Raw genomic sequence first — 16923 nt, forward strand, 5'->3', positions numbered from 1 at the left:
GCTTTGGAAGACAATAGTCAGGTATCTACACATCATGACCAGTCCAACGAAGTTGATGTTGAAGAATCATTACTTCGACACTAGTGATCTTTGCTTCTTCCAGTACACTGGCATTAGTTCACCTGTCTTCCCAAGCGATGTGTAAATTTTTTCGGAGACACCACTGATGGAATCTTTCGAGGAGCTGGAGATGGTGTTTAGAAGTGGTTCGTGTTTCACAAGCGTACAGTAAGTACAATAGCTTTGTAAACAAGCATTTTGGTTTCCTTGCGAATGTCCCGATCCTCAAACCTTTGTCTACATTACAACCAAGCTGTATATAAATCTTGTGAAATAAAAATAAATTACAAAGCATGCAGCTCTACATAAGGATCTGTTTGCATATGCTCCCTATCAATGGACATGAAGCACTGGCATGCTTAGGAGTTTCATATGTACCTCAGAATGGACATGAAACTGCAGAAGATGCAAATGTTTCCAGACCTTATTCTAATAGAGAAAATTTCAGAACCTCTCTCACACACCCACACATCCACCCACACACCCCCCCACACAACCCTTCATCTCCCAACATCCTGTCCATACCCCATTCTATGGCTACTTAACTGTCTCTTTGTCTCAGCCATTATGTGCATTGTGTTTTTAAAAGGGGGGTTTCAGGACAACTGATTTAATGTTACAGCACACAATGAATTTCTGGATGGTAGGGTAACAATTTGGGGGGTCAAAGATACAGGATCCATATGAAATCCAGTCTAATCCCTACAGACCACCAAAAGCCATGAGTTGCACAAGAGAATAATGTCAGTGCAGTAAAACACGTTTAATTTACAGTTTCTTGGCTTCCAAATCAAGATGCAGTCTTGGGTCATGGGAAAACACAAGTTTCAGAATGGGGTTACATACACACAGGGTGAATTTGGAAACCACTTAGATAAAGTCATTCGCAGATAAAGTCTTAAGCTGACTTGAATATATCTGAACTGATAGCAGAGAAAACTGCACAAAAGCACAAAAGCTCCTCTTATGAACACAATGGGGACAAGCATTTAGAAGTGATTTACTAGCGTTCTGGGTGGTACACATAATAAACATAATTTTTAAAAAATAAAAACAAGTCAGAACAAAATATCTTAATTCAAATGGAGAATATTTAACTTGCTTTAAGATGGCAACTGTCTTACACAAATAAACCAAGAATGAAATACATAGAGAGAGATATAAATAGATGTATTCAACATGAATGGCTCATGGATATAGCAAAATGGTTAGGACATTTCCAAAATGGATAGAAAGCTGAAATTTGTCCAAGGTAACCTAATTACTATGTAAGTCTGAACCTTGGATATTTTTCCATCTAATAGTCAAATGCACAATAACAGCCAGCACTTTGGTAGGGAACAAGACAATATAGATATACAATGGGATGCAGGTGTATATGTGGGGGAGTTCCCTGTTTCACATAGCTGATTGATGCTCAGACTGGGAGGTGATCTGCAGTGGCAGCCAGGAACACGAGTCAGAAACAAGTCTCATGTAAGATATAATGAAAGTGTGTAGGAGTGCCTTTCCACCAAACACCTTCCAGAATCGGTCTAACAGATTTTTACTTTTCATAGCAAATGGCCATTACACCTTTAACAATCATCACAACGGGAGAAGAAACATCTCTAGCAGTGACCACAAATATATGTCTTGCAGAAGGCAAGCTGCCTTGACTAGTATTTAGCACCATATGCATTCAGGTAAATCATGTAATGAAATGTGAAAGTCGCATTTCTAAGCAAAACGTTATTATGATGGCTTTGAGCATTTCACATTTTCCTGGAAATGCAAGATGACCGTGACCCAGACAACGATTTGCAAACAAACATAAAATGGCTATCCTGAAGGTGGTTAACAATACACAAAATAAATCACATTCATGAAAAGCACAGGTGTTGTCCATCTGTGTTCACCAAATGGCACCACACCTGCTTAACCGACTTGCATAAACAAGGTGTCAAGGCAATCATCTGTATATTGAACTTAACAAAATGTACCCATTCACTCTTTTCTAAGTTCCCACTCGCCTGCCTGGCATAAGGCTGCCAAGGACAACTGAGACCTCAGAAGATTTGGCAGCCAAGGGCCGTGACTCCACTTCCTGCTCATTCCCAGCATGACATCTAAACAGGTGATCTTGCTGATGCTCACAGGTGAATACAATAATATGAAACATCTATTTCAAACAACTAGAACATGGAGTTATATATCCTTAAACTCACAGCCACTGAAAGATGGGAGAAATAACATGGTTTTGCAAAGCTTTGGAAGGTTGTTGAGCTTTCCAGGAGTCTCCAGAGGAAAAGGAGTTGTAGAGAGCAACAGAAATGGCTGATGGTCCTGATGGCTATAAGTTACCTCCATTATCAGAGGCAATATGCCTCTGGTCTTGCTTGCAGGCTTACCATAGGCCCCTGGCTGGTCAGTCCAGAAGGCTGGACTAGATGAGCCTTTGGTCTGATCCAGCAGGACTCTGATTATGTCCTCTGTATGCTCTCGCTGTCCAAAGAGGAGCACATGAAAAGCATCAAGAGGACATAAGAAGGAAAGGAGCTTTCTTTGGGACCCAGCCATTTGAATGAATGAATAAATGAGAACCAACTTCCACCTAGAATAAGGATACCAGTCTGAAATAGATTTCAACCCGTGTGAGCCAAGAGTGTACGCAAATGTGAATCCTGTAAGCAAAATCACCTTATGAATTCCACTGTGTAGTACTGAATTGGGGAACTTCCTTCACTGGGTCCTGGTTTCCACGACAGAGCAACTTCTGAGTCAGAAACGACCAGCACTTGAGGCTGGTATGGTGGATCTGGAGGCATGCACTTATCTAAAACAGAAGAAGAGCATGTGTCTGCCAATCATACCATATGGATGTCATCGGTCACTTTGGAGAATCCCAGAAAGTACTTCTTGCTGTGGCAAACACATCTATACAACTATACTTTTAAAGGAACTGGACATCTCATCAGAATCTTTTGTTGGCTTCCATAGTTCACTATTACTTCCAGTACCTACAACCCACTTTCTTTCCCCTACACCTAGTGGCTGTAGTTAGTGCCACAGGACAGTGATAGAGCGCATTTTTTTCATTCCAAAGGTCCCAGGTCCAACTCCTGGCATCTCCAGGTCAACGAAGTGCCTGGCTGTGACAAGGAGGCAGCCTTGCAGACCAGAAACTGTATGAAGCAAAGCAAATGCTTCGATGCCCTTGTGGAGACATTTCAAGGAAGTTTACGAAGGTGCCAAGAAACCACATCAGGCTGCATTTCTCCTTTTAAATCTTTAATAGCACTCCTGGCTGTTTTGCCGATACATCTACATCTTGCCCTCTCACCAGCAGTACTTCTGAAATCTTCATCCCCTCCATCCCCACCCGCAATTTGCACGCTGTACCCTCTCGTTGTCAGCATGCATTCGCCTGCCAGCAAAACACAATGCCTGGGATTATCTCTGCCCCAACCGGCATCCACAATAGCAAGCTATTCACACAGCTTTTACCTTGCGATAAAGTCGTTACATTTCTGGGCATGCTGGGTCTGCCTTTTCCTGCCCAGCCGTAAGCTCCTACACTTACACGGTGGAAAGTGCCCGGCTTCAAATCTCCAATGACAACTTCCTGTTTGAAATATAAATTGGGGAGAAATATATATATGTATATGTGTATTTTTTTTAAAAAAAAAATACAAATAACTGTTTGATTATAAGTAAAATCTTGTGTGGTCCAGCAGAGTTAGACAAATCCTCTTTCTGCTAGAAATGGCAACTTCAGGCTGAATTTGTTCATTTTCTTATTAAGGGGATGTTTAAGCCACCCTTCAGCAACCAAGGCAGCACACAGTTAAAAGAATAACACTAAGCAACTAAAACTTCCACACTTAAAAGAACAAAACTATCCAATAAGAAGTCTTCCACTATAAAACAACATTAAAGTACAGGAGCAGCACCAACCAAGAATAAACCCAGGCTAAAACAGCAATAAAAATTGTAACTATCTGACTTGAGGAAATGTCTGGGGCAAAGCTTTTTTAAAAAATCTCAGCTTCTCAGGAGAGGGTATTCCAAAATGTAAAGGGCCACAACCAAGAAGGCCTCTCTCAAATGGCAGTGGGCCTGGAAGTAGGACTTAAATATCCACTGCAAAGTTCAAGAAGGCTCATGTGGAAGAAGGCAGTCCTTTGGATCACCATCCCCAAGTCCTTTAGGTCCTCGCCTTCTCCCCATAATGGGTAGTAGAGGAAATGCAAGACATGATATCATCACATTGTGAGTTTCTGCAGGTCCCTTCCCAATGCAAGCAGCAGCCAAAAATATGGACCAGAGTACCAAAATGTGTATGAGGAGGTCACATCCTAGATTTCAGGCAGAGGGCCTTCTCAGTAGTGGTGCCCACCTTGTGAACGCCCTCCCATCAAGGAAATAAACAACTACCGGGCTTTCAGAAGACACCTGAAGACAGCCCTGTTTAGGGAAGTTTTTAATGTCTGATCTTTTATCATGTTTTTAATACTCTGTTGGGAGCAGCCCAGAGTGGCTGGGGAAACCCAGCCAGATGGGTGGGGTATAAATAATAAATTGTTATTATTATTTCCTTAACTATGTGATGGCTAGTGCAACCTTCCCAAATCTGGCACCTTCTTGCTGTTTTCAACTACAACTCCCATAAGCCCCAGCCAGGAATGATGAGAGTTGTAATCCAAAACATCAGGAGGATACTAGGTTAAGGAAGGAAAGAGAAACTCAACACAGGACTGGTGTTGTTGGTAGCAATCCCATGATCAGCACTTCATCCAGTTCTGGGTTCCAATTAGAGGGTGCCTTTTCTTTTCTTTTTGAGCGTGTAAACAACTACAAGTAAGGTCAAGCATTTCCCCTGAAAAATTCTCTTGAGGGAGTCGTATCTGTTTGACCTACACCCATCTCTCAGCACAGTTCCGACGTCTGTGCTGGAAGTAAATTTGCCGCTGACAGAGGTTTGCTGTCAAAAGCAAAGTTACGCCACATCCTCCTACAGCATCAAAGGCAACTAAGTGCACGATCTAGTTTAATTTTAAACCCACAGCAGTGCGAAGAGAAATTCTAACCTCACTGACGCCCACAAGGACACAATGGAAACAGATGTGCTGACATTTTTACCAAACAGAACCCAAGTTGTATGTTTTAGTCTGTCCTTTGGATAACAGAGCTCAGCACTGCTAAATCTGAGGTGAATGTCATAGGCTCTGACTGCCCCTACTTGCCAGGGAGAGTCCCTGTGTCCCAGTCTCTGTCAGTGGTAAATCACAGTCTAGGACTAGTCTAACGGATGCATATTGACGGCCAAAATGACTTGAAGTAAGAGCACTTGGAAAATTCAGTTATGACACATCAGAATCATTTCTGCAAAGTTTGTCAGTGCTCTTCCTTCCTTGCCCCTCTTGTTTGCAGATACCTAAAATCTTACTCACAGTACATGGAAAATTACAGAAAACTTCAGAACAGCTTGAAATTCTATTTCCAGGTGCAGAAAACTAATGATTTGTCTGCCAAATCTCATTGTGTTCTTCTCTCCACCCCCCTTCTTTTAACTCTCTCTCTTTGCATTTGTCAGAAAGATTCACATGAAGACCTTGCCATGGCTTCTTCATTTTCACCCCCAGGTCAATGAGGGGTGGGGAGAAAAGAAAATGGCTTTCTCTACTAAAGTCGGGATTTGGACTCCAGAGTCCAAGCTCTCAGGCACACATGTTCTGGCTACTGAAAGATCCCTTGTTTTTTCCACCAACAACAACCATCTATCTCTCTTGAGGGAGGAAGAAGGAAGAACAACAGAGGCATTTCTATCTAGTCATTTACCAGAATGGAGAATACTGGGCATGAATGCTGTGCCTGGGTTTGGAAAAGGTAAGTGGAAATTGGCCACTTTGCCCAGAAATGCAAAAAAAAAATCTCCGGAAATATAATACTTACAAAAATGGCTTGCCCATCCATTTGACCCTGGTAGAAGGGAAAGAAAAAGAACTTCTTAATGAAGTGCCATAATTAAATAGACATATCGGATTAAACATATTGGCTGCAATACGCATGTTTTTGCAAAGCAATATTCCCTAATGTAATACATGTTATATGCTATTTTCAAAAAAACATATACATTTACATTTACCCTAGAAATTGTGTTTTTGTACACATTACTTGGCTGGAGAACTGTATCTCAGAAGTAAGAAAAGAATGAACACTGAAGGATGGCTCACGAATGGTTCCTGAAAGTGAATATTAGATAAGCTCACTTTTAAATGTGAGCTGAATCAAACTCCCAGGCATGTGGCAATATTTAACTCCACGCCACTGAAGTGTCAGCCACTGATTTCTGCATAGCAAATGCACAGGAGCCAACCAGCTGGCAACCCTAGGTCAGAACAAGAGGAGGCAGCAGAAAAGAGCGAAGCAAACCCCCTTTCCTTCTGAAGTGGGACCCTGAAAAGGGAGCAAGGATGCCGAAAAAGACACAAGAAAACACAATGCAAAGAAAAGAAGGTGCCAAGAGGCGGAAATGCAGAAATTTGGGCCCTGGTCTTCCCTGGGGTATTTCTATCACTTGCCATTTTGCAACATATGCTCACGCAAGGCTTGGTGTCTCTAAGAATAAGGCATCTAGCCCGGAATCCTGTTCTCAGTGTGGCCAACCAGATGCCTATGGGAAGCCCCAAAACAATACCTAACTGCAACAACACAACAACTGGTGTAGTGGTTAAGAGTGGTAGACTCGTAATCTGGTAAACTGGGTTCGCTTCCCCGCTCCTTCACATGCAGCTGCTGGGTGACCTTGGGCTAGTCACACTTCTCTGAAGTCTCTCAGCCTCACTCAGCTCACAGAGTGTTTGTTGTGGGCGAGGAAGGGAAAGGAGATTTTGTTAGCCACTTTGAGACTCCTTCGGGTAGTGATAAAGCGGGATATGAAATCCAAACTCCTCTTCTTCTTCTTCTCACTTGTGGTTCTCAGCAACTGTTATTCAGGGATATATACAGCCTCTGACAGCTGAGGCAGAACACAAACTTACACTGAATGAATTTGTCTAATCCTCTTTTAAAGGCCTCACTACTTTTAGGGGTATGAGAATTTCTCTTCAAATAATAAACTTATAAGCCAGGAATTATACACTAGCAAACAGGAGCATCGGTGTCTGCTATTTTAAAATTCCACCCACAAGGATCAAGTCCTGTTAGCACACAAAGCAAGCAGGATTGCAGTTCATAGCTTGCTTTTGTTCACCCACTTGCTTTTCCATTCCTGCTGCATAAAAACGGGCCTGAGCACACCCTAGAAAGACTTTTGTGCACGGAAGAGCTCTGATCGGTCCCACATGGCACAGTTCACTGGGAATGACCAACAGAGCTGTTCACTTACTCATATATTTTTCCACACACATGCAGATGTCTCTTTAATTAAAATGCCATACTTAAAGTCAATTTGTAACAAGGCTACCACATGTTTTTAATTTAGAAAGCCATGTTCCCCAGATTACAATTTCTGAAACTATTGTGTGTGTGTGTGTGTGTGTGTGTGTGTGTGTGTGTGAGAGAGAGAGAGAGAGAGAGAGAGAGAGAGAGAGAGAGAGAGAGAGAGAGAAAATAGAAAAAAACAAAAATGGAAGATAATAGTAAAGTCAGACATTAGTTTTCTTATAGAATACACAATTAGGTCTAGTAATGTCAAGTCTGCTGGGGCTTTTTAACAGTTGCATGGCACCGAGAGATGCAATAGGTGCAGCTCCTCCCAAAACAGACGGATGCAGAGAGAGAAACCTGTTGGATTTCTCCATATTATGCAACAACAAATGTCATAAGAGTGGAGTAGATGCAGATGGCAACTCTACATTGAACAGGGTGGTCAGCTGCAAAAAAGGACAAGACACCAGTACCTTTGAGAGTTGTGCATGATAAGGGAAATTCAGCAAGTATTGCTTGTCATGAGAGCTAGAATATGCTGTTTTGCACACCTATTAAAAGATGCAGGCACCCTGTTTTGCACTTGGTCACCCTAACTTTGCAGGTACTGTCACAGAGACAGAAACAGGCTAGAGTGGCAAACAAGCCCACTTTACCTGGCACATTAAACCATGTTTTAAGTGAACAAGTGGAGTACTTGTGTATGCTGTTTAAAAGTTCCCTATGCAGCCCTGCTGCATAGTGTCACAGAGATATCTCTCTTGCTGTGACATAGCTGGGCTTGTGATTTCATTTCCCTGAAAAAAGCAAGAGTACTAAGCCAAGAAGAAACCTTGGTTACTACCTCTTGGTTTGTTTAGAGACAAACAAACCAGGACCTAATGATGATGATGATGATGATGATGATGATAATAATAATAATAATAATAATAATAAATACCTTTATTGTCATTGTACAACCTGTGTACAATGAAATTAAATGAGCTCCCCCCCCCCAACCCTCAATGTCTTATCAAACAACACACCACCTCGCAAGTCAATTTCGCTGTTATTTTTCGTTCAACAGCCTAACAGCCCACGGATAGAAGCTATTTTTTAGCCTGTTGGTACGGCTGATTATACTTCTATATCTCCTGCCCCATGATATCATGTGCTGTATTCACCACCCTCTGTAGAGACTTTCTGTCCATGGCTGTCAGGTCAGCATACCACACTGTTATACAATATGAAAGGACACTTTCTATTGCAGACCGGTAAAAGGAGTTTATCAGTTGTTTAACATTATTCTTTTGCAAGACCCTGAGGAAATGGAGTCTCTGTTGGGCCTTTCTGACCACCTGAGTTATGTAGATTTTCCAAGTGAGGTCCTCACTAAGATAAACTCCCAGGAATTTAAAGAAGGAGACTCTCTCCACACAGCCCCCCCCCCCAATATACAACGGGGCAGGTTCCCCTCTCTCCCTCCAGAAGTTTTTGATATCGCAGCAGGGCCAAACATTGGTTTGTTTCCTTGTGGAGCGGTAGCAGCAGGAGTGGAGGAGCAGGAACTTTTCAAAAGAATGCACTAGCATGCTGCATAGTTTATTTTAAACTATGGTTTAATGTGATGGGTGAGCCAGGCCATGGGCTGACCTTCCAGAGCAAATGGAAAGCTGTCATTTAGCCATGATACTCAAGTCTATGGGAACAAAATGGCGTTGTTCCAGGTGTTTTGGACTACAACTCCCATCATCCCTCACTACTGGTCCTGCTGTCTAGGGATGATGGGTGTTGTAGTCCAGAAACTGCTGGGGACCCAAGTTTGAGAAACACTGCTCCAGACTTTATTGATCTATGCAGAGCCCATGTATTGAAAAAATTCCATTGATCAGTTAAACTGACCTACAAGAACCCCCAAGCATTTGTGTATGCTTAATATCAAGTCAAGTCAAGTACTTTATTACGGTCATAGACCAGCATAAACAAAACATATACATAGATAGTATAACAGTATGAATCCAGGCGAATAATTATTAAATAAATAGGAGCTAGAACCAAACGTAGATTTAAACATATACATAGAGTACTTAATTAAGGATAGATAATGGGTCTAAAAATTTATAAGAAAGATTAAAAGATTAAAAGATCAGTTAACACAGCTATATGGGGTGGGCTTTGCTTAATATCAAATACTCACCATACTGAGCATGTCCAGGCTAAGAGGCACATCATGGGACTGCTGTTTAATTGGTTTATCTGCCTTGAACTCGGTGTAATAGACCTTTAAAATACATTGGTTAGGTTAGGTAAACTAGTAAGAATGGCAGTGAAATGAAGCATTGCGAGTATAAGCAATATCGACGTTCAACTCAGCTTTTACCCCCAAGGCAATTACCGGTAGGCTTGAAAGGAGCCTTTTATTGGCTCTGACAGGAGGAGTACCCCTACACACACACACACACACACACACACACATGTCCAATTGTGGTGGGATACTCTTCTTGGCGCAAAAGGAGTGGAGGAGTGTGTTGCTTTTAGGTTGCCAGATTCTAAGAGAGCAGGCGAGACATTCATGGTGAACTCCAACACCGTTTTTCTAAAAAAATAGCACTGATTTGGGTTTATATCACAGCAACATTTTTTCAAGCCAAATTGTGATCCTGGAGGGCCCTTTCCGGAGGAAAACCTGCAGTTGGGAGAGCGAAGTGTTAACTCTCTTATTTCATCAAAATATAGGGGAGGTGCTAGTTTTGAAAGGGTCAGAGGGGAAAGGGGGATACCTAAGCCTAAAGATACTGAGGACTGTGGTTGCCTGGCTCTGTAAGAACTATTAGACAGATAAAATATGAAAGCGAACAGGAAACCAAACCATACTTAACAAAACAAGATCAGGGTTCTCACACCCTTTACTAGACTACTGCACCATAATCCTTTGAAAGGCAAAACGTATGGTAGTTTTGGATTCCCCTGCCCTTAGATTTTCAGATTAATGCTGCCTGCTGTGTGCTACATCCCATCTGCTTGAAATCCAACCCAGCTTAAACATGCCCAGGAGAGTTTGGACAGCTGGACCACCAAAGACTTCGGCTGCATATACAGCAGCAAAGAAACCCAGACCTGCTGGGCTTTTTCTTAGCCCTGCAGATTTTAAAGTGACAGGATCTTTAGGCAGAACTGAAGGTGGCAGCCCTACACAAAATCACACATGACCTTGCTTGGGTGTCCTTTCCATATGTTTATTGCAAGCCTGGAGGTCAGGGTTTGTCTTGTTTCTTATTTATTGGAGAGCGCTTTAGGAATAACATTGTGCCCATGATATCATAATTATTTAAAAGTATGCACAGAGTCAGTTCTTCAATTGGAGTACCAAATTCTGCAAGGAACAGGACTCTTTTTCCTTTAATAGTTTAAATTAGGGGTGGAGAGCCTGCAGCATTCCAGATGTTGTTGGAATACAATTCCTACTGTCCTTGATCACTGGCCAAATTGGAAACATTACTCTGGTGAGGAAAGCAGTTTTGTGATTCCTCTTAGAGCCAGCCAATCTGCAGTCTGCACAGAAGAGGTATTCTGATTGGTCACGAGGTCCAGCCAATCAGAACTTGGCACAGCCAGCTTTTACTGGAAAGAGAAGAAGGGGTTGCTCCTGGGCTCATTCAGCTAAAAAAAGCTGGCTGCACATCCACAACAAGCTCAGGGTTCAAGGTATATGCAACTTGTGCCAAAGAATGGTCACAAGAGCATGACGCCGAATTCCTCCCTGAATGTGTATCACTGGGACTTCGAATTCTGTAGTCACATAAACATGACACCATGAGCTATTGAGACACTCAGTGCCGCATTTACGTATAAGCTAAACAAGCTATAGCTTAGGGCCCCACTCTCTTGGGGGTCCCCCAAAAATTTAAAGGGCAAAAAACCGAATGTACAGTTCCAAAATATAAGATAAAAAACAAATAAAATAAAACCTACATACAGGAACAGTGTTTTGTGTTGAGTAGGCTCCTATGATGTACATATTTTGTTATGTGCAAATGGCTTTAGATACCTATTAGGTCCATAAATTACCATGTAGCATATATTCAACACAAAAAACAGTGACAATTTGTTGTTGACAAAGGACAGCTGGGTGTAGAAAGGGCCCCATTACCTTCAGTAGCTTAGGGCCTCATCAAACCAAAATCCAGCCCTGGAGCCACTGGACACAGGAATACCTCCTTGCATAGCCAAAATAGAAAGGTACTCACAGTATACCCGGTGATGGAACTTGCATGCTGCCGAGGCATTCTCCATTGTATACTAAATGCCGTGCAGTTCAGCGAATCCAGGGTTATATCCAGAGGTGGCCCCAGCCTATCTGTGGCAAAGAAATGGCAAAGCACAAGAAGCTGTAGGGTATAAAAATATTGTTTGTATACTGAGGACAAAAAGTGCACGGGGAGGGGGGGGGACGGGCAGCTTAATCTCCTCTATTTTTAGGAAAGCCCTCCCCCCAAAAAAAATTTAAGATGTGGGCAGAGCAGCCCAGAACTGCTGGACTGGGGGGCATTTCGACAAGGTGGCAATACTGCTCCATCCAGCCTTGCCCTGCTGTGCCAGTGTAAGGCCTTTGCCACCCTGGAACTCCTTGATGCACCTGCCCAAACTGTGGATGGGTGAAAACTAGTGTAAACCACCCAAACGGGGCATTTGGGGGGTTGTGAGAGGTTAAAGTTGCTGGGTTCTGGCAAGTGTCAGCAAGGAGCCTGATCTAGGCCTGTTGTTGCACCAGCCAGAGAACTAGGTAAAGGCAAAGGGACCCCTGGCCATTAGGTCCAGTCATGACCGACTCTGGGGTTGCGGCGCTCATCTCACTTTATTGGCCCGAGGGAGGCAGCGTACAGCTTCCGGGTCATGTGGCCAGCATGACTAAGCCGCTTCCGGCGAACCAGAGCAGCGCATGGAAACGCCGTTTACCTTCCCACCAGAGTGGTACCTATTTATCTACTTGCACTTTGACGTGCTTTCAAACTGCTAGGTTGGCAGGAGCTGGGACCGAGAAATGGGAGCTCACTCCGTCGCGGGGATTTGAACCGCCGACCTTCTGATCAGCAAGTCCTAGGCTCTGTGGTTTAACCCACAGAGCCACCTGTGCCCCTTAGTCAGAGAGCTACTGTAGCCAAAAAAAACCAACAACAACCCAAGAAGAACCACCCCATTCATCCTTCGTGTTGCAAGCTGTGGAGCTGCAGATATGGCAGCCTGCATACTTAAACCTACCTTGGAGGACCACTAAACTGAATGGGATAGACTGGACTGTAGCTCAGGGGTAGAGCAGCAGCTTTCAAACTAGGTCAAAACTTGGTGGTAGACCATCTGCTCTGCATGTAGAAGGTCCCAGGTCCAAAAGGTCCATAGCTTCTCCAGGAAGGGGCTGGGAATGTCCTATCTTAAACTCCAGAGAGACCTTGCCACTCCATGTAGACCAGTGTTTCCCAACCTTGTGCCTCCAGCTGTTTATGGACTACAATTCCCATCATCCCTTGCCACTGGTCTTGCTAGTCAGGGATGATGGGAGTTGTAGTTCAAAAACAGCTGGAGGCACAAGGTTGGGAAACACTGATGTAGACAATACTGAACTAGATGGACCAATAGTCTGAGACTCAGCATAAGGCTGCTTCCTGTGTTCCTAGACTTGTACAGTGGTGCTGCTTCTTTACACTGGAAGTTTCAGATTTTAACAGCTTACCCAAGAGGTGCAGTAGACATAACCCTGAACTGGGATTTATTTTCGTGCACACCCCAAACGACCATGTGAGACGTGTCAATGGAAAAAGACAAGCAGAGCAGAACCATGCGTCTTGGACAGCTGGGCTGGTAGTCTCAATCTGGCCCCTATATTTAATAATTGTCCTTGCCCAAGGACCATATTGGACTCACTCAGTGGGTAGATATGTATTACCTTTTCTTACGCACAGAAGCCTGAAGACATTGCTGTGATATCTATTTAGCTTACATGAAGTTTTGAGATTTGATTGAGTAATAATTATCTCACAGTGGATGCAAAGTGATCATATGAACCAAATCCATCCAATATCCCCGAGCCATATTTGAGTTATTCGGCTAACTGTACTTAGAATTCTAAAATGCTCAGCTCTCGTTTTAGAACCATATGGAGCAGAGTTGCCACTTTCCTAGTAATCCTAAAGCTGTGTACACATTACCAGTTACTGTGGCACCAGTCCTCCGCTCCCACTGTTTGTTTTTGAATCTGTGAACACATGGCGTTACCCAGGGACACAGAGCTATCCTGTAGTCTCTGGCGAAATGCTGTGTTTCAATGCAGTCCAATCCAACTTGAGCATGATATCCTTGTTCAGGATGCACTGAATACCACTCCGATGCACACAGTGACAAGCAAATTCAACTTGAAATTCACCGTGGAAAAGCAACCTCACTGCATTTCAAGCTGGTAATCTGTACACAGCCAAAGACCATGTTCACACCATACCTTTAAAGCCCTATGATACCACTTTAAACAGCCACAGCTTCCTCCAAGATACAGTTTGTCAAGGATACTGAGAGATGTTAGGTAAAGGCAAAGGAACCCCTGACCATTAGGTCCAGTTGCGGATGACTCTGGGGTTGCGGCACTCATCTTGCTTTATTGGCCGAAGGAGCCGGCGTACAGCTTCCGGGTCATGTGGCCAGCATGACTAAGCCACTTCTGGCGAACCAGAGCAGTGCACGGAAATGACGTTTACCTTCCCACCAGAGTGGTACCTATTTATCTACTTGCACTTTGACGTGCTTTCAAACTGCTAGGTTGGCAGGAGCAGGGACCGAGCAATGGGAGCTCACCCCATTGCGGGGGTTCGAACTGTCGACCTTCTGATCAGCAAGCCCTAGGCTCTGTGGTTTAACCCACCCTTACTGAGAGATGTTAGATGTTACTGAGAGACAACACTAACAGAGCACCGATCCCTGGGAAGAGAGAGAGATTGTTCAAACTCAGACATCCACATATCCCATCATGTTTCCAGAATGTAGCCACTCTACCCTGTACATCAGGCTTAACCAACATATGCCCTTCAGATTTTGTTGAACTCCAGATCCCATCAGCTGCTGCCAATGGTCAGTGGCTATGGGAGCTGTAATCTTAACATCTGGAGGGCACCAGGTTGGCTATCCCTGATGCACATCAACTGCAATCACAGGAGCAGCTTGCCCAGTGTTTCAGCTTTTTTTCGGTCTGAAAGGTTTGCCATTGGTGTTCATTTCATCATTGCCATGGATCTTTTATGATTTTTATCATAGGACCCCTTTGTTGCTGAAGCTAACAGACCTTCCTGGTTAATTGCTGGTTATCCTTGGCAAGACCATCAAAGAAAGAATGAATATTGGGGGTGAGGGAGAGATTATGCAACACACACACACACACACACATCCTCAGCTAGTAAAGAATCAGTAGAGCTTGTCCAGTTATTTTCCGGCTAGAAGAAAGCTTAAAGCTGTTCATATCACAAGTTCCATCTACCTGCACATTTATTTATTTTCCTGTCTTGGAAATAAAATGCTCAAACATTAGTAGCCCATTAAAACCATTGCTAGTCAACACACATGTTTATATTAGGCGAGTAAAAGATTTATATTATCAAGAGAGATTCCAATCTTTATATAATCATAGGTTGGATTGGATGATCCTGCCCATCACACTGGAATCTTTTTATGATGTTACAGTTCATTAGAACTGCTTTTATGATGTGTGCTCTATCCATATTGTACACTGCTTAAGAACTAAGACATGGTATTAAGCTGTATATCAATTATTATTAATAAAATTATTATTGTGTGTGTATACATATATAGAGAGAGCACTATTTTTTATTATTATTAATTATTAATTATTAATTATTATTATTATTATTATTATTATTATTATTATTATTATTATTATTTGCCTGTCCTGCTCACCCATTTGATAGACCTATGCATGGTATATAGCATGCATTTAGCATCTGAAATCCTTGGAGTAAATCTGGGTGGCTTTTTAATGGGTGTTCCACCCTGACCTTTCAGGTCGATTGCAGGAGCTTAGCCTACCTGTGCAGGCTCTATTCAGACTTTCCACCCTTGCACAGATGTGTGTGTACACCGACTTCCCTTCACAGAACAAGCGGGATCAGGGAACAGGTATCCAATCCAATGTGTGCTTCTGGTATAAAATGAATGAGTCCAATGTTCTCTCAGTTCAGCAAGAGATTAGATCGGCTTCTTTGGTAAACCTCATCTCTCAATTTGACCATTTTGGCCCCTCCACGATTGCTGGAATTACTGCTGTGCTGGATTAGTCCAATTTTAGCAGCTAATAATTTTTTTAAAAATTAAGGCAGGGAATCTATCCAGCACATGGACAGTTCTCATCAAAATAACTTCAGCAATGAAGTAAATTGATCAGACCTCAAACTAATCCCCATTATTTGATAGCTGTTTTCCGATACACAAACAGTTCTCTGCCTGATTGCCAGGGCACAATTCTTACTCGCCACAGGTGACTAGTAGGTCACAGGTACAGGCATGTTTTACATACTTTATTTTAAAATTTATTTCTCTTGGACCAATCTGAAAATACAGATGGTGCTATTTACAACAGTACTATCAACAGCCTCTTCTTTCAACAGCATAGGAACAGCATGGCAGGGTTAGGAGAAATGTCCTTGTGCATTTGGTGGGTGAAAATCGAAAGCACATCAAAGTGCAAGTAGATAAATAGGTACTGCTCCAGCAGGAAGGTAAACGCCGTTTCCGTGAGCTGCTCTGGTTTGCCAGAAGTGGCTTAGTCATGCTGGCCACATGACCCAGAAGCTGTACGCCGGCTCCCTCGGCCAATAAAGCGAGATGAGCGCCGCAACCCCAGAGTCGGCCACGACTGGACCTAATGGTTAGGGGTCCCTTTACATTTACCTTTAATACCAAGTTAAAATACTGGAAGCTAATGTTCCAATACAGAGGAAGCTGCCTTATACCAATTAAGACCATTGTTCCATCAAGTTTAATAATACAGCAACCAACAGTAGCCCTCCCCAGTGATATAAAGTGGAAAAATTTCCAGTGCGTAATTTTTTGGGTGGGAAATCTTCTATTGCATCAGTACATTAGGAACAATGAATGGATGTCAACTGCAAATATTGGGCAGGGCTGGCAGATGTTAGCTTTGTTTATGAAACACAAATTCAAAGTCTTCACCTGGTAATCGCATAGTGACAATTTCGCTGTAAGCTAGTATCCTGATATAGCATATGCAAACAAACACTTAACCTGTTGACATATTGCAAGACTTCATGTGTGGCTCTGGTTGGATGTTCTAACCTCCTATAAATGATAATAGTATTTTTATTATTTATTCCCTGCCCATCTGGCTGGCTTGCCATTTTGGGCAGCTTCCAACCGGATATTAAAAACACAATAAAAGATCAAACATTAAAAACATCTCTA

General features: G+C 42.8%; 1 protein-coding gene across 1 annotated transcript in view; it reads right to left on the reverse strand.

Moving 5' to 3' along the window:
- Positions 1–16923, reverse strand: part of EGFLAM (EGF like, fibronectin type III and laminin G domains) — a 109718-nt gene that overhangs the window by 62382 nt on the left and 30413 nt on the right. Inside the window, exons 2-6 of the mRNA XM_081881403.1 lie at positions 11697–11806; positions 9647–9730; positions 5995–6021; positions 3547–3664; positions 2740–2875 (exon numbers count right to left, since the gene is read on the reverse strand). Coding sequence (XP_081737529.1) covers positions 2740–2875; positions 3547–3664; positions 5995–6021; positions 9647–9730; positions 11697–11806 — 475 coding nt within the window. The remainder of the gene's footprint in view (positions 1–2739; positions 2876–3546; positions 3665–5994; positions 6022–9646; positions 9731–11696; positions 11807–16923) is intronic.

The sequence above is a fragment of the Podarcis erhardii genome (assembly GCF_964252035.2).
Source record: "Podarcis erhardii genome assembly, chromosome: 11".
NCBI classification, from domain to species: domain Eukaryota; kingdom Metazoa; phylum Chordata; class Lepidosauria; order Squamata; family Lacertidae; genus Podarcis; species Podarcis erhardii.